This window comes from Erithacus rubecula (genome assembly GCF_903797595.1).
Source record: "Erithacus rubecula genome assembly, contig: scaffold_361_arrow_ctg1, whole genome shotgun sequence".
Lineage (NCBI taxonomy): Eukaryota > Metazoa > Chordata > Aves > Passeriformes > Muscicapidae > Erithacus > Erithacus rubecula.
This window is the reverse complement of record NW_027635971.1, coordinates 51,421-75,628: the sequence shown is the minus strand read 5'-3', so window position 1 is coordinate 75,628 and position 24,208 is coordinate 51,421. Positions and strand designations below refer to the sequence as shown.

Genomic DNA, 24,208 nt, shown 5'->3' with positions numbered 1-24,208 from the left:
CCATACCTGTTCTCCCCTGAGGACCTAAAGTCGCCGTTCAGAGGCAAAAGTGTCCCCGCAGTGCCCTCCCAGACCCCAAACTCTCTGCAAGAGGCACTTCTGGGACTACAGCTCCCATCATGCTCCACGGTTCCGGTAAAACGCCATTGCAGCTGAGACTTCATCCCCCATCATGCTCCGCACCTCCCAGGGAGACATTGCAGCAGTGTCTACAGCTCCCATGATGCTCCGCAGCTCCTTTAAACTGCATTATACCCGCGCCTACAACTCCCATCATGCCCTGCGCCCCAGAGAGCCCCGTCAGAGGCCCCCCAGTGCCCGCCCGGATCCCGAAGGGTCCCAGATTCTCCTCCGTGACCTCCAAGTGCCCTCCTGGACCCCCAGGTGCCGCTCTGAGGTCTGCTGATTTTTTTAAGGGAAACAGTCTTTAAAAACAAACTATTGCAGGAAGGATGGAGACACTTCAAGAAAGAAATCTTGAGGGAGCAGAAACAGCCTGTCCCATGTGCCAAAAGTCAGCTAGCAATGAAAATAACTGGTCTGGCTGGGCATGGAGCTTTTTCCAGGGACTCAGGGACAAAAGAGGCTGCATCACCTTTGGACAGAAGGGCAGGCAACTCAGGAAGTGTTTATTGATGTGGTTAGGTCATCCAGAAAAATAAGAGGTGAAACCTCAATTAGGATATAGCCTGGCCGTGTCAGCGAAGGATAAAAAAACTTATTTTATAAACACATTAGCAGGAAAAGCAGGGACAAGGAGAACCTCCATTCCTTATTGGGGGAAGATATGGTTGCCAAAGATGAAGAAAAGGCTGAGGAACTTAACCCCTTCTTTGCCTCAGTTTTCAAGTATAAGACATTTTGTCCTCAGGACAAGTGATCTCCTGACCTGGTAGATGGGGAAGGGGAGCAGAACAGACTCCCTGAAATCCAGGAGGAAATAGCTGGGGACCTGCTGAGCCACTCAGATGCTCACAGGTGTCTCTGGGACCAGATCGAATCCATCCTAGGGGGATGAGGGAGCTGTTGGATGAGCTCCCCAAGCTGCTCTCCATCATTTATCATCAGTTCTGGCTCACCAGGGAGGTCCCAGAGGACTGGAGGTGCCAATGTGAGCCCATCCCCAAGAAGGGCTGGAAGGAGGATCTGGGGAACTCCAGGCCTGTCAGCCTGACCTCAGTGCCCAGCAAGGTGATAGAACAGATCACCCTGAGTGTCATCACAGGGCACCTGCAGGATGAATGAGGGATCAGAGCCAGCCAGCGTGGATTTCAATATCTGCACTGATGATCTGGATGAGGGCACTGAGTGCAACATCAGCAAATGTGCAGATGACACCAAGCTTAGTGTGAGTGTTCTGGAGGTTAGGAATCTCTGCAGAGGGACCTGGACAAGCTGGATCCAAGGATTAAGTCCATCAATTTGAGGCTTAACAAAAGCTGGGTCCTGCACTTTGGTCACAACAACCCCTGAAGTACTCCAGGCTGGGGACAGAGTGGCTGGACAGTGGCCAAGCAGAAAGGGAGCTGGGGGCAGTGATGGACAGCAGGCTGGACATGAGCCAGCAGTGTACCCAGATGGCCAAGAAGGCCAATGGCTCCTGGCCTGGATCAGGAATGGTGTGGGCAGCAGGATCAGGCAGTGATTCTTTCCCTGTGCTTGGCACTGGTTGGGCAGCACCTCAAGTGCTGTGTCCAGTTCTGGGCCCCCCAATTCAGGAAGGACATGGAGGGGCTGGAGTGTGTCCAGAGAAGGGCAACAAGGCTGGTGAGGGGTGTGGAACACAAGCCCTGTGAGGAGTGTCTGAGGGAGCTGGGGTTGTTTATCCTGGAGAAAAGTAGACTCAGAGGTTACCTTATTACTCTGTACAACTTCCTGAACCGTGGTTTTAGTCAGGTGCGGGCTTGTCTCTTTCACCAGGCAGCAACTGACAGAATGAGAGAACACAGTCTTAAACTTTGCCAATGTAAATATAGGTTCAATATTAGGAAAAATGTTTTTTACAGGAAATGCAGTAAAATTCTGGTAAGATCTATCCAGGGCTTGGTGGAGACACCATCCCTATATGTTCAAAAAAGACTAGATATGGCAATTGGTGCCATATGGAGGTGTTAGGCAGGGCTTGGACTTAATCTCGAAGTTCTCTTCCAACCTAGTGGTTCTGTGAATTCACAGAGTCTTTCAGCTGAAGTCTCTGTCCCTGTCCTTTTCCTGTGTCTCGGTTGCAGATGGAAGCTGCTGGTGCCATTCTCACCTTTAACCCCTAATTTTAATGGAGACAGATATTCTTGGTTGTGTTAATCAGGCATTGCTCAATGTTTATGTGGCATTTTTGTATCCTCATGGCACCAAGGAAATCCTTGTGGCACTGTGGAAACTCTTGGAACCAAAAAGCCATTGAGACATTGGGGCAGGATGGTACCAAGGAGATCATTGAGATATTGCAGATCCAAGGACACCGTGGTGGCTCCATGGAAACTCATGGAATCCTGGGCACCGTGAATCAGCAGGGCCTCTTGGAGCCAAGGAGTGAATTGTGACTGTACCAAACCTCATGGAACCAAAGAGCCATTGTGGAACTTCAGAGCCTTGTGGACCAAAGTGGGGGGTCCATAGAACCAAGTGGCCATGGTGACACTGGAGCCTCATTGACCAATGGTACATTGTGACACTGCAGGGCAGTATGGAATCATGGAGACCACTGTGACATTACACAGTGTCATGGCATCAAGGGGCCATTGTGACACTGTGGGGCCTCGTGGGACCAAGGAACAGTTGTGGTACCATGGAAATTGTGGCACCTGTATCACCATGGAACCAAGGAGACCATTGTGACAGTTCACAGCACCATGGAACTAAGGATTCATGTAACAGTGTGGGACAAATGGAACCAAGGGACCATTGTGACACTGTGGGGCCTCATGGATCCAAGGAGAGCATTGTGACACTGAACCTAATGGAATTGTTGCAAATGATACAAATTCTAGGTTCAGGACAAGGTGTCTCCTCCCAGCCCTTGGTGGCACAGACCCTGCTGTGCTCCAGGGCACCAAGACTTGGCTTCTCTTGGGCACTGCCAGCCCTGCCAGGGCCCTTGGCCATGTCCAGCACAGCTTGTCCTGTGCTGTCCCACAGCTGCTGCTGTGTCCCTGCAGGCTGCACACTCCCATCTCACTGCCCCTGGATCTGCCCTGCCACTGCCAGCTCTGCCCTGACCTCTGCCACCCTCACCCTCTGTGCCTTGGGACACACACACATGCACTGAGCTCATCCTCCTCCTCCTCCTGGATGCTTCTCCTGCCACAGCACTGGCCTGGGAGGGTTCATTGCTCACAGGAGCTGCTGTGTTTGTACTGGTGCATTTTATAGCTCTACTTCTGCCTGTCAGTCAATTCTGTCTTCAAAGAGCTCTCCAAGGAATAGATTCATTGAATTGTGGAATAACAGAGGTGGGAAGAGCCCCCTGAGCCCCCTTGGCCTGGGTGGGGCTGGGATGGAGTTCCCTTTGCCCAGGGTAGCCCCTGTCCTGCTGTGCTTGGCTGTTGGAGCTGGATTTGGTCCCAGCCAGGAGTGGGTTTGGTCCCAGCCCAAGGCTTTGGCTGCTCCTGAGCAGGGCTGGCCCCACATGAGGCATCTCTGCAACCCCCAAACCAATGGGCTGCGGGCGGGGGGTCGGGGTGGGGCATGTGTTCTTGGGGACACAGGGATGGGACAGCTGGGATGGACTGACCCAAGGGATCTTCCATTCCATGGGATGTCCTGATCAGCAGGGACATGAGGGGGACAAGAGGCTCTCTAGACTTTCTGCATTAATATATTTGTCTTCCAGAGCAACCATTATGTCTAGTGAATTCTTGTCTCTCCATGGTTTTCCTTTCTTCTACATTTGGCCCTTGCTTTTCTGTCCCCTTAACATTAATCTCTCTTTATAGTGACCCACAACTGTTCACCTTATTTTCTCCTGTTTTCTGTGTAAGGAGGGACAGTGACAGAGACACTCTGTTGTCACTGGATGCCCAGAGGGGTTTAACCACAGCCACCTTGCCCAACTCTGCTCTTATGGGCACCCCCAGAAATGTCAGGGCTCTGTCAGGTGGCCACCCCTGAGCTGGGCTCATGCCCTGCTCACAGCCCCAGGGGTGTCCAGGGACACGAGTCCTTCCCTGGCACACACACACACAGTTCATTGCAGAATGGGCAGGGGCTCCATGGGCTCTGCTGCTACTGCCAGAGCCTGGAAGGAACCTCAGCCCTGCGGGTGTCACCCTGCCCTGCCCCTGCCTGAGGTGCCCCAGGGCCAGAGGGATGGACACAGGGAGCTCTGGGCACAGGAGCTCATCCCAGCCCTGCATCCAGGGTTCCCAGGGGATGTTAGACTCTGGAAACTCCAGCAACAGCTGAAGGTGGTTGTGCTCACCGGGCTTATGTCCCCTCACACACACACACAGGATGTTCAGGGCTGTGGAATATCCCTGCACTGCAAATACAGACTCCTGACCCAGTCACTTGATGTCCCTCCAGGCAGGGAAGAGCAACCTCTGTGTCCTGGGGTGAGAGGGCACTGCTGGAAGCAGCTCTGGCTTTGCAGGGACACTGCTGGGACAGCCCCACCCTGAACACTGCCACACTTTGGCTGTCACTGTTCTCCTCTCTAGGGCACTGTGTTGGGCACATCCTTGAGAGCAAACGGGGAAGGAGATTGAAGCTTTCAGGTCCTGCACTGGGGAGATGCCCTTGCATGATGGAAATGCTGTTGCTGAGCCCAGCTCTGTCCCAGCAGTGTCCATGGCCTGTCCCTGCCTGCAGTGCCTGCACAGTCACACAGCAGGACTGGGACTGAGATAAAAGAGACCTGAGATCTTAAACTAACACAGAGGCTCTGAAGGGGAGTGTGGAAGTGAAGGAAGGGGAGGTTATGGAGCAGAAGCCCTGGGGGTGCCTGGCAGTGAGGAGCACTGGGGTTCCCTTTTCACCCCAGCTATGCCCAGAGGCACCAACCCTGCAGCTCCACAGAAGCCAAACATATCAGGCAACCATGGCATACAGAGTTCTTTATTTTGTGTAAGCACATATGTAGTACAGCTCTTGGATTATATAGCCTGTGGTTGACACTAGGGATTAAAGTACTGAATTATAAAGGGTAATGACAAAGATTTTCCGGTGAACAAATTTTAAGAAGTGTGATACCTAAGCCAGCGGAAAAAACAGGACACAGAATAGGCATTACTGTGTAATATCATAATAGTTATACAGTAGAATGAAAATTTACAACTTGTGAAAAGCATTCATGATGATTTTCCTCAGGCCATCCTTCAGCTCCTGGTTCCTCAGGCTGTAGATGAGGGGGTTCAGGGTTGGTGGCACCACTGAATACAGAACTGACAGGGCCAGATCCAGTGATGGGGAGGAGATGGAGGGGGGCTTCAGGTAGGCAAATGTGCCAGTGCTGAGGGACAGGGAGAACACAGCCAAGTGAGGGAGGCAGGTGGAAAAAGCTTTATGCCGTCCCTGCTCAGAGGGAATCCTCAGCACAGCCCTGAAGATCTGCACATAACTGAAAACAATGAACACAAAACAACAAAATACTAAACAGCCAGAAACAGCAAGAAGCCCAAGTTCACTGAAGTAGGAGTGTGTGCAGGAGAGTTTGAGGATCTGTGGGATTTCACAGAAGAACTGGCCCAGGGCATTGCCATGGCACAGGGGCAGGGAAAATGTATTGGCTGTGTGCAGCAGTGAATAGAGAAAGCCACTGGCCCAGGCAGCTGCTGCCATGTGGGCACAAGCTCTGCTGCCCAGGAGGGTCCCGTAGTGCAGGGGTTTGCAGATGGACACGTAGCGGTCGTAGCACATGATGGTCAGGAGAGAATACTCTGCTGAGATGAAGAACATAAACAGAAATACCTGTGCAGCACATCCCTCATAGGAGATGTTCCTGGTGTCCCAGAGGGAATTGTGCATGGCTTTGGGCACAGTGGTGCAGATGCAGCCCAGGTCAGTGAGGGCCAGGTTGAGCAGGAAGAAGAACATGGGGGTGTGCAGGTGGTGGCCGCAGGCTACGGCGCTGATGATGAGGCCGTTGGCCAGGAGGGCAGCCAGGGAGATGCCCAGGAAGAGGCAGAAGTGCAGGAGCTGCAGCTGCCGTGTGTCTGCCAATGGCAGCAGGAGGAAGTTGCTGATGGAGCTGCTGTTGGACATTTGCAGTGTCTTGCCATAATGATCTGTAAGAAATGCAATCATGGAATAGATTGGTGGAGAGGACTTTAAATATCCCAGCCCAGCTTGGGGGCCCTTTCCCCCCACTGCCTGCCCAGGGCTCTGCTGCCTGGAGCTGTCCCTGCCAGCAACTGCTTCCCTGTGTTAAGGGCTGGGTCCTGCCAGTGCTGCCAGATCCCAGCCCAGCCCTGGGGGCTCAGCTCTGCTCTGCAGACCCCTCCCAGCACAGGGCACTGCCCAAGGCCAGCTCTGTCCTTGCAGGCTCTGTTGGCAACATCACAGCAGCCCACAGGTGGCTGGAAAAGACACACTGATGCTGCCTATAAGGGACCCTGTGATGATATCTGTCACTGACTACTTTATTGAGATTTGAGAGAATTTTTAAAAATTTTTCTCATTCTGAACAGAGAGATGAATATCAGTTTGCAATTTCCCATCCAGACAACCAAGAGCAGTAGATTAAATAGCAGGATTTTCCCTTTTATGCAGCCCCTGATTTGCTGTGCTCCCTGTATAATCTACTTAAAAATGTCCTGCAGTAAATGTCATGCTGGGAGCATTCTTGAACAATGCAGCATCCTCATCACACAAGGAGAACACTTCCAAGCCATACGAGCTCTTTCCTTCCACCCAGACCTTGTCCCCCAGTGCTGGGGGCAGCTCCCAGGGCTGGCTGAGAGCTGTCCCTGGCAGGCAGCAGAGTCCCTGCCCCAGCACAATGCCCTGGGCTGCAGGACCCTGCTCTGCAGCACAGCCCTGGGCACCCCTGGCTGCTCTACACAAGAGACAATCAGAGAATGTACTCACAGAGTCTGCAGGCATTGGGATGTTCCAGCTTTAGAAGATCACTGCAGGAGCTGCAGCTGCCTTGTCCTGCAGCCAAAGGCTTCCTGTGTCAAGGGCTGGGAGTGATTCTGCTCCAGACACTTCTGAGCATCTTCCAGAAACAGCTGATTGAAGAACTCTGTGCCTCTGTGATGTGCCCAGGGTGGCTGCATGCAGAGCCCCAGCACTGCTGGTCTCTGAGAAGAGCTGCTCAGCAAGAGAAATGTGGTTTTGAAGCTCTTCTTGTTTGCTCAGGTGACCCTCTGCACCAGGAGCCCAGCCCAGCTCAGCAGCACAGACACAGCACAAGGACTTAAATGACCCTCTTGGGGGGTTCTGCTGAGGCCCTGAACATCAGTCCCTGAGAAGGAGGTATAGAAAACTCTCAAGAATTCCAAGTCAGATTAAAACTCCCAAGTTGCTTGAAGTTTAATGGATCCCACTGAGGAAGAGAAGTGCGAAAGTGTCCCCATGTTCTAGTAAGAGGAGGAAATTAGAGGCAGAGATGACAGCTGGGCACAAAGAGAAGCCAAGTCTTGATGCCCTGGGGCACAGCAGGGTCTGTGCCACCAAGGGCTGGGAGGAGACACCTTGTCCTGAGCCACTGGGGCCTCCTGGCACAGCCCCAGCAAGGCTGGGCACTGTCACCCCTTGTGCTGCCCTCAGCATCCCCCCACATCCCAGTGGCCTCAGGGATCTGCTGGGACCAGTCCCTAGGGAGCCTTGGTCAGGATTGGCCCTGGGGGCTCCTTCATGCTCCCAGGGACTGCAGGTTTTTCAAAGGACTTTGGGTTTTGCTTTTGCCTTGGAGTTTCTGAGAGCTTTGTGCAATCATGGCCTCCAGTTATCACCTTCAATTAGTCTCTTGAAAGGCTTTGTCAGTAACAACACTCAGTGGGGCTCAATGCCTCTGGCATTTCTGGATTTTCCTGACAGTGGCAACATGGAATATCATGGAACCAAGTGTCCACAGTTCCATGGTGCAACCTCATAAGAGCGCTGGAGACCATTGTGTCACAGAGGGAACATATGGAACAAAGGCTCCATATTGACACTGCAGGGCCACATGGAATGCAAGAGATCATCCTGATGGAATGGAAGCTCATGGAACCAAGTGTCCACTGTTTTTCAGCAGGACCTCATGGAATCCAAGAGATCATTGTGATGCACTAGAAATGCATGGAATGCATTGTGACAAAACTGGGCCTGATGCAACCAAGGAGATCATTGTGATGCAATGAAACTTCAAGGAATCAAGAGTCAATTGTCAACACATCAGGCTCTCATAAAACTAAAGAGAACATTGTGACACAATGGATTCTCATGGAACTGAAGCCCCATTCTGAGAAAACATGGCCTGATAGAAACCCAGTGCCACTGGGACATCTCCAGCCTTGGAGGAAGCAAGTTCCAGTGTGACACAGCACAGCCTCATGAATCACAGCAGAGCACAGGGACACCAAGAGTCAGCTGCAAACGCAGCAGAGACTCATGGAACCCAGGAGATCATTGTGATTCCACACTGTCACAATTGAGCCTTACTTCTGTGAGAATCCATTTCCCCACAATGTTCTCCTGGCTTCCAAGCTGTGCCTCGATGGCCCCTTGCTTCCACAAGCCATGGCACAGTCCCACTTGATTGTATATAAAGCTGACCAATTCATAGTTTTGGGAATGGCCCTTTCCATCCCCTCTGCAAACTGCTCCTGATAGCTTTCCAACTCTCTCAATTCATTTGATGTGTTTGGGTCCCACTGTGGATTTTGGAATGGGAAATAATCTTTCACATCCAATTGTTGGGTTTTGTAATAATCTGCTAGATCCCCTGCTGTTTTTATAATTGATTGTTTTTCTGTCTCCGTCACTGCATCCAATAACAATCGCATATCGTGCCAATCTGGATTGTGTTGTTTTATTATATATTGCAGACATTTAGCAGTGTTAACTGGATTGCTGTGGTAATTTTTAGCAACCTTTTCCCATGCCTCCAAGCCAATTGTGGAGAAGGGAACTTTAACCATTACCATTTCTTCCTCTGGTCTCACTGCCTCTTTTACAGGTGCCTGTAATATCTGTGTCTGTTGTCTAGTCTGGTGCATGATCAGAGGGAGATCTGCATCCTCTGAGTCTGCATCCTCATCCTCATCCCTTTCCTTTCTTACATGGGGAGGCTTGAGCAAATTTTCCACCAGACCTTGTTCCTGGGCTACAATCTGGTAAAACTTATCTGATTTTGCACATCTTTGCCCTATGCTGCACACTGAACAACACCACTTAAACTTTTCTCTCTTATTCTCCTTCTCCTAGGGCCAGTACCAGAGGGTCAGATGGAGCCTTGATCCCACAGTCCCTCTGCCATTCAGGGTCATCTCAAATGGAGAGAAGCGTATCGGCATATGACACCTCTCCCACTTCTCTCCTAAGAAGTAGCAAGAGCTGAAATAGTGTGTTACAATCCAAAGTTCCACTAGGTGTCCACTTTGCTCAATTGTCCAATTTATATAAAGGGGCCACCAGTCCTTGCAGAATCTAATAAGGTCTCTCTGTTTTCTGAATCCCCTTGCCGTGTAACATCTTTCCAATGTGCAATAATACAGCCTAGAGGACTGGCTTTAGGGATCCCCTACTTTGTTCAGTTCCCAGTATCTCCTCCTTCTTGTCCTGTCCCATTTCCACCCAAATCTCTCTTTGCAATCTCTCACAGTTCTTTCCCAATCTTCCTCCCCCACACACGCCCAGGTTGCAGAGATTGAATGTGATTTTCCACACACGAACTTTAGGATCTTAGGTTCAAAATCAGCTTGGTTAGGATGCCTCCATTTACTCTGAAGGCATAGAGGTTTCCATCTATCACAGGAACAATACCAACATTTTTCACAAGTCCTACACTGTAACAGTAACCACACGGGGTGCCAAACTCTAGAAGTCCCAAAATGCCCCATAACACCAGCAAAAACAGGCTATTTCACTTCTGTCTTGAATGTCCAGATCCTCTTATGCAGGGTCTTCCCAATCCAAAGCTACCAACCTCCCTGTTGAAGTTCTATATATTCCTTCCAGGTAAAATTGATAATTTCCTCTTTCTATAGAATAGTTCACTGGATTCACAAATTCCCAAGGATCCTGCCCAAACCACTGAGGGAGGGGGATCCTTTCTATTCATCTAGCCACAATTCAAAATATGCTCAAACCACCACATTGTAATTCTGGCAGTCCACAAATATGAGCCCCTCGTATCTTAAATTCCCGAGAATCCAAGACACAGCACTGCAGGTAGGAAGTTCCTCTAATTTCTCTTGCCAAGCTCACATTGTCTTTTCACCCTACAGTGGTCCGACTCCCCTCTGTATTCAAAACTCTCCTGGTTCACGCTGAAGCCACATGGAAAGAGCCTGCCTACACAGCTGGGCTCTTTCAGCTTGGGGTTGATCTTCAACAGCCACTTCTGAGCAAACTAAAACAAAGCAGCCAACAACACAGTCAGAATAACAACACCGAACAAGATTACCAGCTTGCTGCAATTATAACTTTTGTCACAAATTGGCAGCATTACTCTAAAATACACAATGACCAGTAGTGGCAGGGTACCAGTTGAGCCAGAACACCAAGTGTTACAGGGAATACCATCCCCCAGAAACAGGCATTCCCACCACACAACCTGAATCCCAAAGCCAAAATCACGGCAGGGAAGGGTATCTCTCTATTAAAGGACTGTGATAAATGTGATTCGTGCTAACTAAATTGTAACTATATTAGCAAAATTGTTGCTTCATATCAATGGAAAATAATTGTTACAAAGCAAAAACGAAAAGGAACAAAGTAGATCCTCCAGATGTTCGGTGGCAATATTAGCAGCATGTAGGTTTAATACCAGCATCTAGAAATAAAAAGTTTAGACCTTGGAATGGGCCAAATTGGGATGATTCCAGGCACTGGGCACTTGGATGTGGAAACATATGCTTAGTTGCATAACCCCAAGCTTAGTGTGCTTTCACTACCTGCAAGGTTAAACAGCAGACACAGAAGAGGAAGACACAGAGACTTCACTGGAAATAAAGACCCCTGAAAGAAGGAGAGACCCCTAACTACTAGTGGAGCATGCACAACATGACATAATGATGCCGATTTTGGGTATAGAAACCAGGAGGAGCTTTCCAGAACATTCTGTATTAATATGTATCAGCATACAGTATGTGAGATTTTTAGCTTGATTGCTTTGGTATGGGAGGAAGGGCTAACCCCTACCCGTACCCCCGGTCAGTATAACCCCAGTTGGTTTTACTTATGCTTTATTTGAACCTCAATTATACGAAATTACTCACTACCAAATTTTGTATATACTCAATTATATGTATTTAATATACTTTGGTTATATTCATTTATATACAATTGCTTCTCTTAAAAATTGCAGCTAAATTTAATCTTGTTGTCTGGTTAATTGGACAAATAGAACATGATTCACAATTTGATGACAAAACCTGGGAACTCAGTCCAAAGGAAAAGTAGCTAGTTTTGGGAAGGAGCTCTCCACCAGTTGTTAAGGTGGTCCCAAGACTAGACCAGGTTCTCTTGGAGAAGGAGTTCCAAATTAAAATGAAGCATAAGCAAAAGAAGCTAGCAATAGGATGCACGCAAAAATAAGGCTCCCGGAGGAGTGCCAGCAAAAGGTAAAGTGCCCATAAAATGTCTTGTGCACAAAAACCGCGGGAAAACAGACTGTGTAAGTACCACGGGGTTGGGTAAAGGGGTGGCAACTGTGTGCTTGTGTGTGTGAGGGAGGAATATTTGAATGGTTCGATAGCCGAAGCCAGTGGGGGCCTCTCAGTACCCTGTTTTCAGTTCTCCATGAGGAGGCTGGCCAGGAAAAAAGGGAAGCAAAAGGGAAGAACAAATGAAGACCCCAGGAGGGACTGGGAGGGAAGGTCCCAGCCCAAGAACTCACAGAGAAAGTCTTTAAGGAGAAGAGAGCTGGCTGACACTCAAAGAGATGATTTTCGAGGGAAATGACTAAGTTCAGTTAAATTATCTTCTAGAAGAAAAACAGATGGAAATTGTATGTGGTTAAAGGGTTTGAAGAAAGTGTCCGGAAAAGTTAGGGAAAACAGATTGAGAAGGGAAATTAGAGAATTAGGACAGAGACAAGTGGTTGGCAAAAGATAAAATATTGTAAATATTTTATGTGTAAATATTGAATGAGAAAGTTGAACCACTAAACAAGTGAGGGAGAGCACGGGACACTAAGATATATGGGATTTCTTGGTCTTTTGCCGCCATAGATGGGTCAGAGAAAGAGTAAGACCTCTGACCAAGTGGTTGTGAATTATGAGAAAAATTCACAAGAACCCAGTATGCCTGGGAACCAAGAGGGGGGTTCCCAGAAGGGGAACAGTATTCCTCAGGACAGTCCACTGGGGATCATGTTACAATACTGGGGTACAAGGGAATCCCAAAGAGGAAAAAACAAGCAGAAAATTATCCATTATTGTACGTTGGAATAGACGAAGGAAAATATCTATGCAGATAATTTATATTGGACAGAGTTTAAATCATTTGAAGATTAAATTTGTCAAGCTTTAAATCTCTTAGTGATTTCAAAAGAACCTCCTAATCATGAGAAAAGTAAATATGCAGCCCTGGGGAAGGGGTGTAATTGCAGCCTATATTAGAAATCTTGTTTAGAATGGAAGAGAGAGGAATGATTAAACAGTCAGAAATAGAGGCTTGGAATGGAGATAAGCAGGGGCCAGAACAGGGAGATCAGAAATGGCCTCTGGCAGATGCAAACTGGAGTAATCAGGAGGTGGAACATGGGCAGAATATGAAGGATTTCAGGTGGATGATCATCCAAGGAATTCATGTGCCTAAGGGACAAAATATAGGGAAAGCTCTGAGTGAGCACCAAGAGAAGGATGAGTTCCAGACATAATGGCTAGAGAGACTAAGAAAGGATTTGCAATTATACTCGGGCATAGACCCTGATACAGCAGCAGGGCAGGTCCTTTTGAAAACACAATTCATAGCTAAGTCTTGAGGGGACATCAGGAAGAAGCTGGAAAAATTGGAAGATCAGCAGGATAGGGGGCTCAGGAGTTGTTATGGGAAGCGCAAAAAGTGTATGTTAGAAGAGATGAGGAAAAACAAAAAATAAGAGCCAGGATTCTAGTAGCAGCAGTCAAGAACACAAGCAACCACAAACACAGAGAACTTATCAGGTGTCTTGGGTTGCAGAAATACAAAACTCTGGATTCTATCACCATGTGTTGAAGCTGGGTAGGGTAGTGACCCTTATCTCTGTGGCACATATTATTTGCTCATAGGCCATCTTTAAGACTAGGTGGGGCAATCATCTTTATCTTTTCCACAACCCATCCTCCCTCCAGGAAGATATCATCTGCTGCTGGGCCATCCAGTCCCACTGTATGACTGATAAAATTACATCATCCCATTGGAAGATGCTCCAGCCAAGGGGAGGAACCAAGCCTTTCCTACCCTGATAAAAACTGAAATTTTGAACAACAAGGTGCCTTCTTTCCACTGGATTCCAGTGGAAAGCCAGACCTTTCCACATCATCTCTGGACTTTCAGAGGAAAACTGCACTTTTTCTACAGGAGCACTGCTTCAGCTGAACCACATCTGTCACTCCAGGAGGACTGCAGCCACCATTTAACTGGACTGCTACCAACACTCTGACTGACAGGGTGTCAGGTTGTATTTTGACTCTGTCAGTGTTTTGGGATTGTTCTTTGTAATACTGTATTTCTATTTTAATTTTCCTAGCAAAGAACTTTTATTCCTAATTCCCATATGTTTGCTTGAGAGCCGCTTAATTTCAAAATTACAGTAATTTGGGGGAAGGTTTACCTTCTCCTTTCAAAGAGAAGCTTCTGCCTTTCTTGGCAGACGCCTGTCCTCCAGACCAGGATACAACGGACCCTTGGTTCCATGAGCTTCCCGAGCATCACCATGATCTCCTGGGATCTGCATTGTCACAATGGACAACTGGTTCCATGGAACCCTGCTGTGTCACAATAAAGTGCCATGAGGTTCTGGATTGTCACAATGATCTCCCTGGTTCCACGAGGCCTTGGAGTGTCACAATGGCCCCTTGGTTCGCTGAGTTTCCATAGTGTCACAATGGTCTTCTTGTTTCTGCAGTGTCAAAATGGACCATCAGTTCAATAAGGTTCTTACGTCACTGGTCACTGGTCTCCTTCGCCCTGCTGTGTCACCACAGCCCCTTGGTTCCAGGAGTTTCTGTGTTGTCAGTAATGGTTCTTTTGTTCCAATGAGGCGCTGCTGTGTCACACTGGACCCTGGGTTCCATGAAGTTCTCCAGTATCACAGTGGCCCCTTGGATCCATGAGGTCCCATAGTGTCACCATGGTGTCCTTGGATCTACATTGTCACAATGGACCATTGGTTCCCTGTGGCATTGCTGTGTCACAATGGTCTCTTTGATTCTCTAATTCCCCTCAGTGTCACAATGGAGCCTTGTTTCTGTGAGGCTCTAAACTGTCACAATTGTCGCCTTTCCATGAAGACAGTTGGTTCCATGAGGATACAAAAGCTTTGCATAGACACTGAGCAACAACTTCTTAACACACCTGGGGAAAACTGTCTGCATTCAAGAGAGAGGTTCAAGGTGATGATGGTACAATCAATTTCCATCTGCAACAGAGATCCAGGGAAAGGATGGGGACAGAGAATTCAGTTGGAAGACTCAGAGAATTCTGCTTACAGAGATAATTTCTGGTTATACTGCAGCTTGTAGAAAGGTGACATCATTCCAGGCAGCCTGTATTGAGCATTTGGCTCCTGAGTAGAGTTTGTTGTTTAGGCTTTTCCCTGGCTGGCTGCACACACCCATCTCACTGTCCCCCCAGCATTTCTCAGCCCAGCATTGCTGTGCCCTCCCTGGGCTCCCTGCACCCAGCGCTGCCGGCTCCTGGCACACGGAGCCATGGCATGGCCCAGCCTCAGCTGGGACACCTCAGCCACCAACATTCTGCCCTGGCAGGGACTTTGCTGATTCCTCACCTCCAGGTTGAACCTTCCAGGCTGCACTTTGGGGAGGTTTCCTTGTCTTCCTGCTCCCCAGGAAAGCTCTGTGTCCTGCTGTTCACAAAGAGAAAAGGGCTGGTGGGAGATGTGGTGGTCAGAATCTGTTTGGGGTACTGTGACCATAAAATTTTGGGTTTTTCCATACTCTGTGGAAGAAAGAGAGGCATCAACAAAACTTCTACACTGGACTTAGAGTGCAAGGCCTTTGGCCTATTCAGGATGCAGATTTGGGGATAACTGAATCAGATACTGCTTTTGTGTAAGAGTCAGTCCAAAGTTTTCTCTGATCTGCCTCAAGACCATCATCAGAGACTGAGACCCCAGGATGCCACCCCTCCCTCTGGACCTGAGTTCTGGCCTGGCCTAGGTGGATGTTTGCCAAGGACTGTTTATAGATGTGCTTGCCATGGTAGGCTGTGCTCAGCAGGGTACTGGCTGTAGCGTCCTGTTCCACCTGTTTCTTGGACTTACGATCTCCACATACAATAGTCCATAAATGTCCCCTCCTTTTCGCCAGAGGCCCCTTGCTTTGGAATAGGACTATAAAAAGTTACTTTCTTAAAAATACTTTGAGATCTCTTTCTCCCCAAAGGATTGAAGACATGTCTCATCTCATTGGACAGCCACGAGGATGTGTCCAGTCTCTTGGTAGCTATATCCCATCCCTCTATCTCTCTCTCTCCCCCCTTTTTCTTCATCTCTCTCTCTCACACACACACAGACACAAAACTTGATTGTTAGCACGCAATGAACTGTATTACTGCTAAACAAACCTGAGTCTCTTCCCTTTTGTCTTTTGCACCCTGGGGTTGAACAAACCATCACGACTCCTGCTCGGGTTGAGAGGATTGTGACATTTTGTTAAGGAAAATAGCCCTTAAAACCAGGGATTCCAGGAAGGATGAAGGCATTTCAGGAAGGAAATATTGATGGAGAAGGAAAAAAATGTCCTTCTGTGCCAAAATGTGAACTAATAAGGAAAATGAGTGGCCTGGCAAGGCATAAGTATTTTATCCAGGAGCTCAGGGGAAAAAAGAGGCTATATCACCTTTGGACAGATGGGTAGGCAACTCAGAAAATGGTTAAGGCTGTTAATTAGGTCATGCAGAAAGAAGATTAGAGAGATGAATGCTCAATTATGACTTAATCAGGCCACTACTGTGAAGGATAATAAGGATAGTTTCATCAATGCATTATTGGCAAAGAGACAGAATAGGAAAACCTCCAGTGCTTATTGGGGGGAAATGGTTACCAAATATGAGGAAAAGACAGAGATGCTTAACCCCTTCTTTGCCTCACTTTTCAATAATAAGACAGGTTTTTCTCAGGACAAGTGTCCCCCTGAGCTAGTAGATGGGGACAGGGATCAGAACAGACCCCTGTAATCTGGTAGGAAACAGCTGGGGAGCTGCTGGGCCACTCAGATGCTCACAGGTGTCTCTACAACCAGATGGGATCCATATTAGGGGGATGAGGGAGCTGGTTGATGAGCTCCCCAAGCTGCTCTCCATCATTTATCATCAGTCCTGGGTCACCAGGGGGGTCCCAGAGGACTGGAGGTGCCAATGTGAGCCCATCCCCAAGAATGGCTGGAAGGAGGATCTGGGGAACTTCAGGCCTGTCAGCCTGACCTTGGTGCCCAGCAAGGTGATGGAACAGATCACCTGGAGTGACATCATAGGGCACCTACAGGATGGTTGAGGGATCAGAGCCAGCCAGTATGGATTTCAGTATCTGCATTGATGATCTGCATGAGGGCACTGAGTGCACCATCAGCAAATGTGCAGATGGTGCCAAGCTGAGTGTGAGTGTTGATCTGCTGGAGGGTAGGAGGGTCTGCAGAGGGACATGGACAGGCTGGATCCAGGGCTCGAATTCAACAAAGTGAGGTTTAAGAAGACCAGGTGCTGGGTCCTGCACTTTGGCCACAACAACCTCTGCAGTGTTCCAGGCTGGGGAAAGAGCGCTAGGAGAGTGGTCTGACAGAACGGCACCTCATGGCAATGATGGACACCTGGCTGGACATGAGCCAGCTATGAGCCTAAGTGGACAAGAAGACCAATGGATCCTGGCCCGGATGAGTAATGGTGTGGCCAGCAGGACCAGGGCAGTCACTCTTCCCCTGTGCTGGGCACTGGTTTGGCAGCACCTCGAGTGCTGTGTCCAGTTCTGGGCCCCAATTTAGGAAGGACATGGAGGGGCTGGAGTGTGTGCAGAGAAGAGCAACAAGGCTGGTGAAGGGTCTGGGTCATGTGAGAAGTGGCTGGGGGAGCTGGAGTAGTTTATCCTGGAGGAAGCTCAGGGGAGACCTCGTCACTCTCTACAACTGCCTGACCAGAGGGTGCAGCCAGGTGGTGGTCAGGCTCTTTTCCCAGGGAACAGTGACAGGACAAGAGGACACAGCCTTAAGATGCTGGAAGGATTTGGCTGGACATTTGGAAATATTCTTGAATAAAAGTGTGATTTGGAATTGGAATGGGCTGCCTGGGGAGGTGGTGGAGTTGCCATCTTTAGAGGTGTTTAAGGAAAAACTGGATGAGGCACTGAGTGCCATGGTCTGGGTGACAAGGTGATGTTGAGTCACAAGTTGGATTTGATGCTCTCAAAGGTCTTTTCCAGCCTGGGTGATTCTGTGATTCTGTGATGATTGTGACAATGCATGGCCCCAGGGAAGCAAGGTCCCATTGTAACATTGTGGGGCAAAAGGGATTCAAGGTTCATTGATGGCTCTGGGTCATCATGGAAACGTGGAGACAATAGTGACACACTGGGCTTTGTTAAACCAAGGGGTCATTGTTGTACTGCAGGGACTCGTGGAACTAAGGGAACAGTTTTGACACCTGGGTGCCCCTTGGAAATAAGTGTGAAACTGCAGAGCCTCATGTACTTAGACTCCAGTGTGACACTAAAACTGCAGGATGTCATGGAATCAAGAACCCATTGTGACACTGCAGGATGATGTGTCACCAGGGGTCCATTGTGACACTGTGCAAACAAGGAATTCATTGTGGCAGTCTGTGCCTTTATGGAATTTGGGGGGAGGGGGGAGGGGGGGGCTGTGATTCTGTGGGGCCCCATGAAATCAAGAACACTGTGGAGACACTTTTTAGTCTGGTGGAAACAAGGAGTCTTTTATGACACTGTGGAACCTCATGTAACAATGAGGCCAAGGTGACACTGCAGGGCCCCATGGAACCAAGGGGCCAGTGTTACTTTTTGGAGCCTTGTGGAACCACGGACACCACTGTGATACTGCTGGATCTCATACAACCAAGAGGCCATTGTGACACTGCAGGGCCTCATGGAATGAAGTGAATCATTTTGACACTGTGGTGCTCCATGGGACCAAGTGGCCACTGGGATAGTCTGCAACCAAGGAAAGCATTGTTGCACTGCGAGACCACATGGAACCAAGGTTTCCTTGTGAAACTGCAGGGCCCAGGAACCAAGGATCCATTGTGACGTAACAGAGCATCATGGAATCATGGAGACCATTGTGACATTCTAGAGCCTCATAGAACTGTGGTGACACCAAGCTGGGTGTGAATGTGGATGTGCAGGAGGTTAGAAAAGCTCTGCAGAGGGACCTGGACAGGCTGGATCCACGGCCCAAATCCAACAAGATGGTGTTTAAAATTACCAAGTGCCAGGTATTGCACTTTGGCCACAGCAACCAAAGCAGTGCTACAGGCTGGGGACAGAGTGTCTGGACAGTGGCCAGACAAAAAGGAACCTGGAGGCAGTGATGGACAGCAGGCAGGGCATGAGCCAGCAGTGGGCCCAGGTGGCCAAGAAGGCCAATGGCTCCTGGCCTGGATCAGCAATGGAGTGGCCAGCAGGACCAGGGCAGTGGTTCTTCACCTGTGTTCAGCACTGGTTTGGCAGCACCTCGAGTGCTGTGTCCAATTGTGGGTCTCCACTTTAGCGAGGACATAGAGGGACTGGAGTGTGTCCAGAGAAGGGCAACAAGACTGGTGAGGGATCTGGAATGCAGGTCCTGTGAGGAGTGGTTGAGGGAGCTGGGGATGTTTGTCCTGGAGGAGGCTCAGGGGAGACAAGGTGGTGTCAGGGTACAGGTTGGAGTTGATGATCTCCAAGATCTTTTCCAGCCTGGCTCATTCTGTGATTCTCTGAAACCACCCCTGGAGCAGTTGCAGGAAGAGCCCTGGGCCTCCTCTTCAGAAGGTCCAGCAGCCCAGGTCCCTCAGCTTCTCCACACAGACCCCAAAGCCCATCCTGTCAGTCTTGCAGAGCCTCTCCAGCCCCTCCTCACTGCCCAGAACAGGGAGCCCCATACCCACACACACCAGCCCAGATGTGGCCTGTCCCAGTCTGAGGTTTCTCCTTTGCCCCGAGATCACCCCAGAGGGACACGAAGGTGGTTCAAACCCTGGTTTTCTTTGAAGCAGCTGAAGAGAGATTGTTGGAGACCGTTTTCTCTTGTTCCAAGGATTGTTTATGTTTCATATCTCAGAGACTTTTTGCCTGGCCAGCAGGGTCTGCTCAGCCTGGCATCCATGGTGGAATCTGCCTGGTGAAGGCAGGGCTTATCTTATATAGTTTGTACTACGTATTACATGTTTACAAAATTTTCCCAATACAATACAATTTTATTAAATGGTCCAGCCCTGACCCCATCCAATCCAAGAGTGCCAACGTGTCACCCAACATGGATGACATGGAGAAGAAGGAGGAAAAGGTATCCACCCCCCAAATTCTCCATCTTGGCCACGTGTCCCTTATCATAAACATTCAAAAAAAACTATTTATCTACGTTCTAACAATCTAATTTACACTTCACTAATTTTGGTAGCTTGTTTCCATTCTCTTTGTGCTGACAGCTTCCCCCAGGGGTTAGAATTCAGCACCTGTGATACCAGGGGCTTACTCAGAGGTCTTTGAGACCCCCAAGGAGGCCAGGGGAACGCCCTGGGCTCCCACAGTGACCTCCTGGCCTGTGGTGCCTCTGGCAAGGGAGCAGCACGAGGCACTGCAGGCCCTGCAGACAATTCCTGAAGCACTCGTAGGATGATCCTGCTCTCCGAGGGATGTTCCTTTGGTGCTAATTTAGGAACTGAAATGGGGAGTGGGACTGGAGAGGAATCAGCAAAGAGGGATGGGCTGGTTGCAGGGGATGGAAAACAGGGGTGAGCAAGAGGAAGAGATTTTTATGAGGAAGAGGAAAGAAAACAAAGGTGAAAACAGGAAATGCTCTGGGGTGGCTGCCAGGCAGCCCTGGCTCTATGCAACAGCATCTGCAGTGGGACAGGAAACTCACAGCTCATGAGAACAAACTTTCTGGCTGACTGCAGAGGTCATGACAAACCTGAGTGGTTTCCCTCATGTCCCCAAGCCCTTGCTGGCCCCAGGGGCTGATGGCATTTGTGCTCACTCAGCTCCATCTCCCTACAGCAGCACCATTGGGGTGCTGACGCCTGCTCTGTGCAGTGCAAACAGGGGCTCCTGAGCTGGTGCTGCCGTGTCTGTGCCTGCAAGGATGCGGCACCTGTGTGAGCTGGGGGAGAGGCCAGGGCTGCAGAGGGGGGATGTTGTTGGCAGGTGCATGAGGACGCTCTGGGACGCTGCCTGGGCTGTCCAGAGCAGTGGGGATGGATCAGCCCCTGCTCTGCTGCTCCTTGCCAGGGGTTTCCCCCTTGCAGGGACCTTGCAGAGCACCAGCCATGCTGTTTGCCCCCAGCTTGCCCACGGCCAGCCTGGGGCTGCTCATGGGGGTTTTCTCTGCTCAGCATTGGCCTGGCCAAGTGCTCTGGAGAGAGCCTGGCCAAAGAGCCTGGAGCCCCCAGGCCCTGCCCTGAGGTGTCAGCGCTGCCCCAGCAGTGCCCATGGCCTGTCCCTGCTGCAGCCCTGGCACTGCCACCCCCAGGGCTGTGCCTGGCCCTGAGAGCACTCAGGCCCTGCAGCAACACGAGGGGCAGGAGGGCAGCAGGGCAGTGGCACAGGAGCAGCACTGGAACACCAAGTGCTGCTGCTGCTGGGGACAGCTGTTGTGCCAGCACTGAACTACCCCATTTCTGCACAGAGACGCTGCTGCTGTAGCTCCAGAGGAGGTAACAGAAGGGGGATCTCTAGAGAAATCTTTCTTGAGAGGAAGATCCTTTGGTACACAGCTTCTCCTAGACCCAGTTTGTGGGCCACACCAAAGATAAAGAGAATAAAAACTTCAAAAAGGACAGAAAAAATGGCAATGCTTTGTGAACATAAATGAAAAAGTAAAATAAAGATAAAACCACAGAGAATCATACCAACTAGTTTTTTCAGAGGTGACTTTTATTACAAATGATTTGCAGAAATAGACCAGCATTAAAATGGTTCTGAAATGCCCCAGTCATCCGTCTCCACACTGCAGCCTTGAGCTCCTGGTTCCTCAGGCTGTAGATGAGGGGGTTCAAGGTTGGAGGCACCACTGAGTACAGAACTGACAGTGCCAGATCTAGAGTTGGGGAGGAGATGAAGGGGGGCTTCAGGTGAGCAAATGTGACAGTGCTGAGGAACAGGGAGACCACAGCCAGGTGAGGGAGGCAGGTGGAAAAGGCTTTGTGCCGACCCTGCTCAGAGGGGATCCTCAGCACAGCCCTGAAGATCTGTGCATAGGAGAAAACAATGAACACAAAACAACCAAAACCTAAACAAACACTAACAGCAAGAAGCCGAAGTTCCCTGAGGTAGGATTTGGTGCAGGAGAGCTTGAGGATGTGTGGAATTTCACAGAAGAACTGGCCCAGGGCATTGCCATGGCACAACGGCAGGGAAAATGTATTGGCCATGTGCAGCAGAGCATTGAGAAAGGCACTGGCCCAGGCAGCTGCTGCCATGTGGACACAAGCTCTGCTGCCCAGGAGGGTCCCGTAGTGCAGGGGTTTGCAGATGGACACGTAGCGGTCGTAGCACATGATGGTCAGGAGGAAATACTCTGCTGAAATAAAGAACATAAACAGAAACACCTGTGCAGCACATCCCTTATAGGAGATATTCCTGGTGTCCCAGAGGGAATTGTGCATGGCTTTGGGCACAGTGGTGCAGATGCAGCCCAGGTCAGTGAGGGCCAGGTTGAGCAGGAAGAAGAACATGGGGGTGTGCAGATGGTGGCCGCAGGCTACGGCGCTGATGATGAGGCCGTTGGCCAGGAGGGCAGCCAGGGAGATGCCCAGGAAGAGGCAGAAGTGCAGGAGCTGCAGCTGCCATGTGTCTGCCAGTGCCAGCAGGAGGAAGTGGCTGATGGAGCTGCTGTTGGACATTTGCTGTTTCTTGGCACAGGGATCTGTAAAAAAGTTAATCATGGAATAGTTCAGTTTGGAGACAATTTTAAATATCCCAGCCCAGCTTGTTGATTCTTTCCCCCCACTTCCTGCCCAGAGTTCTGATGCTTGGAGCTGTCCCTGATAGCAGCTGCTTCTCTGTGCCAGGGCTGGCTCCTGCCAGTGCTGCCAGATCCCAGCCCAGCCCTGGGGGCTCAGCTCTGCTCTGCAGACGCCTCCCAGCACATGGCACTGCCTAGGGTCAGCTCTGACTCTGCATGGTCTGATGGCAACATCACAGAAACCCTAAGGAGGTGGGAAAAGCAGCACTGATGCTGCCCGTAAGGGACTCTGTGCTGATTCCTGTCTTGTGCTGGTTTATTGAGATCTGAGATTTTTTTTTCTTTTTTTAATTTTTCTCAACCTGAACTGTGAGATGAATATCAGTCTGCTATTTCCCATCGAGGCAACAAAAAGCAGTAGATTTAATAATAGCTCCTGCCTTGCTATGCTCCCTTTATAATCTAATTCAAAATATTCTGGAGTGAAATGTCATGCCAGAGTCATGACACATGAGTCCTGAACAATGTAGCATCCTCACCACACAAGGAGAACACTTCCAAGCCATATGAGCTCTTTCCTTCCACCCAGACCTTATTCCCCACTGCTGTCAGCAGCTCCCAGGGCTGGCTGAGAGCTGTCCCTAGCAGGCAGCAGAGTCCCTGCCCCAGCACAGTGCCCTGGGCTGCAGGACCCTGCTCTGCAGGACAGTCCTGGGCACCCCTGGCTGCTCTACACAAGAGAGAATCAGAGAATGTACTCACAGAGTCTGTAGGCATTGGGATGTTCCAGCTTTAGGAGATCACTGCAGGAGCTACAGCTGCCTTGTCCTGTAGCCAGAGGCTTCCTATGTCAAGGGCTGGGAGTGATTCTGCCCCAGTCACTTCTGAGCATCTTCCCAGCCCTGACGGATTGAAACTCTCTGTGCCTCTGTGCTGTGCCTGGGGTGTCTGCAGGCAGTTCCCCAGCCCTGCTGGTCTCTGAGAAGAGCTGCTCATCAAGAGAAATGTGCTTTTGAAGCTTTTCTTAATAGCTTGGATGGCCCTCTGTGCCAGGAGCCCAGCCCAGCTGAGCAGCACAGACACAGCACAAGGACTTTTAATGACCCTCTTGGGGTTAGTGCTGAAGCCCTGAACATCAGTCCCTGAGAGGGAGCTGGAGAAGCCTCTCAAGAACTCCAAGTCAGAATCAAACTCCAAAGTTTCTTCAAGTTTTAATGGGTCCCACAGAGGGACACAACTGATAAAGTGTCCCCAAGCCACAATAAGAGTCAAGAACTGGAGGGAGAGATGACAGGTGGGGACAAAGAGGAGCCAAGTCTTGGTGCCCTGGCGCACAGCAGGGTCTGTGCCACCAAGGGCTGTGAGGAGACACCTTGTCCTGAGCCACTGGGGCCTCCTGGCACAATCCCAGCAAGGCTGGGCATTGTCACCCCTTGTGCTGCCCTCAGCATCCCCCCACATCCCAGTGGCCTCAGGGATCTGCTGGGACCAGTTGCTGGGGAGCCTTGGTCAGGAATGGCCCTGGGAGCTCCTTCATGCTCCCAGGGACTGCAAGTTTTTCAAAGGACTTTGGGTTTTGCTTTTGCCTTGGAGTCTCTGAAAGCTTTGTGTAATCATGGCCTCCAATTATCTGCTTTATTTAGTTTCTTGAGATCCTTTGTCAGTAACAATACTCAGTGGGGCACATTAATGTTTCAAGGTACTTCAGTTTTTTTAGGGTACTTTCCTTTTTCCTTTCTTTGAGTCTCTGAAAAAAATTTGTGCAATCATGGCCTCCAATTCTCTCC

At 49.8% G+C, this 24,208-nt stretch overlaps 2 protein-coding genes across 2 annotated transcripts; both read right to left on the bottom strand.

Moving 5' to 3' along the window:
• Positions 1-5,265: 5,265 nt before the first annotated feature.
• LOC306816089 (olfactory receptor 14J1-like) lies at positions 5,266-6,198 on the bottom strand (the record flags this gene model as incomplete). Its single annotated transcript, XM_079332579.1, has 1 exon — positions 5,266-6,198. The coding sequence occupies one exon, from the start codon at positions 6,196-6,198 to the stop codon at positions 5,266-5,268; it is 933 nt and encodes a 310-aa protein (XP_079188705.1).
• A 15,180-nt stretch (positions 6,199-21,378) lies between these two features.
• On the bottom strand, positions 21,379-23,271 carry LOC306816088 (olfactory receptor 14C36-like; the record flags this gene model as incomplete). Its single annotated transcript, XM_079332578.1, has 2 exons — positions 23,184-23,271; positions 21,379-22,382 (listed from the first exon to the last, which is right to left on the bottom strand). Exon 2 carries the CDS (start codon positions 22,357-22,359, stop codon positions 21,379-21,381), a length of 981 nt encoding a protein of 326 aa, XP_079188704.1. The 5' UTR covers positions 22,360-22,382; positions 23,184-23,271.
• Positions 23,272-24,208: the final 937 nt, after the last annotated feature.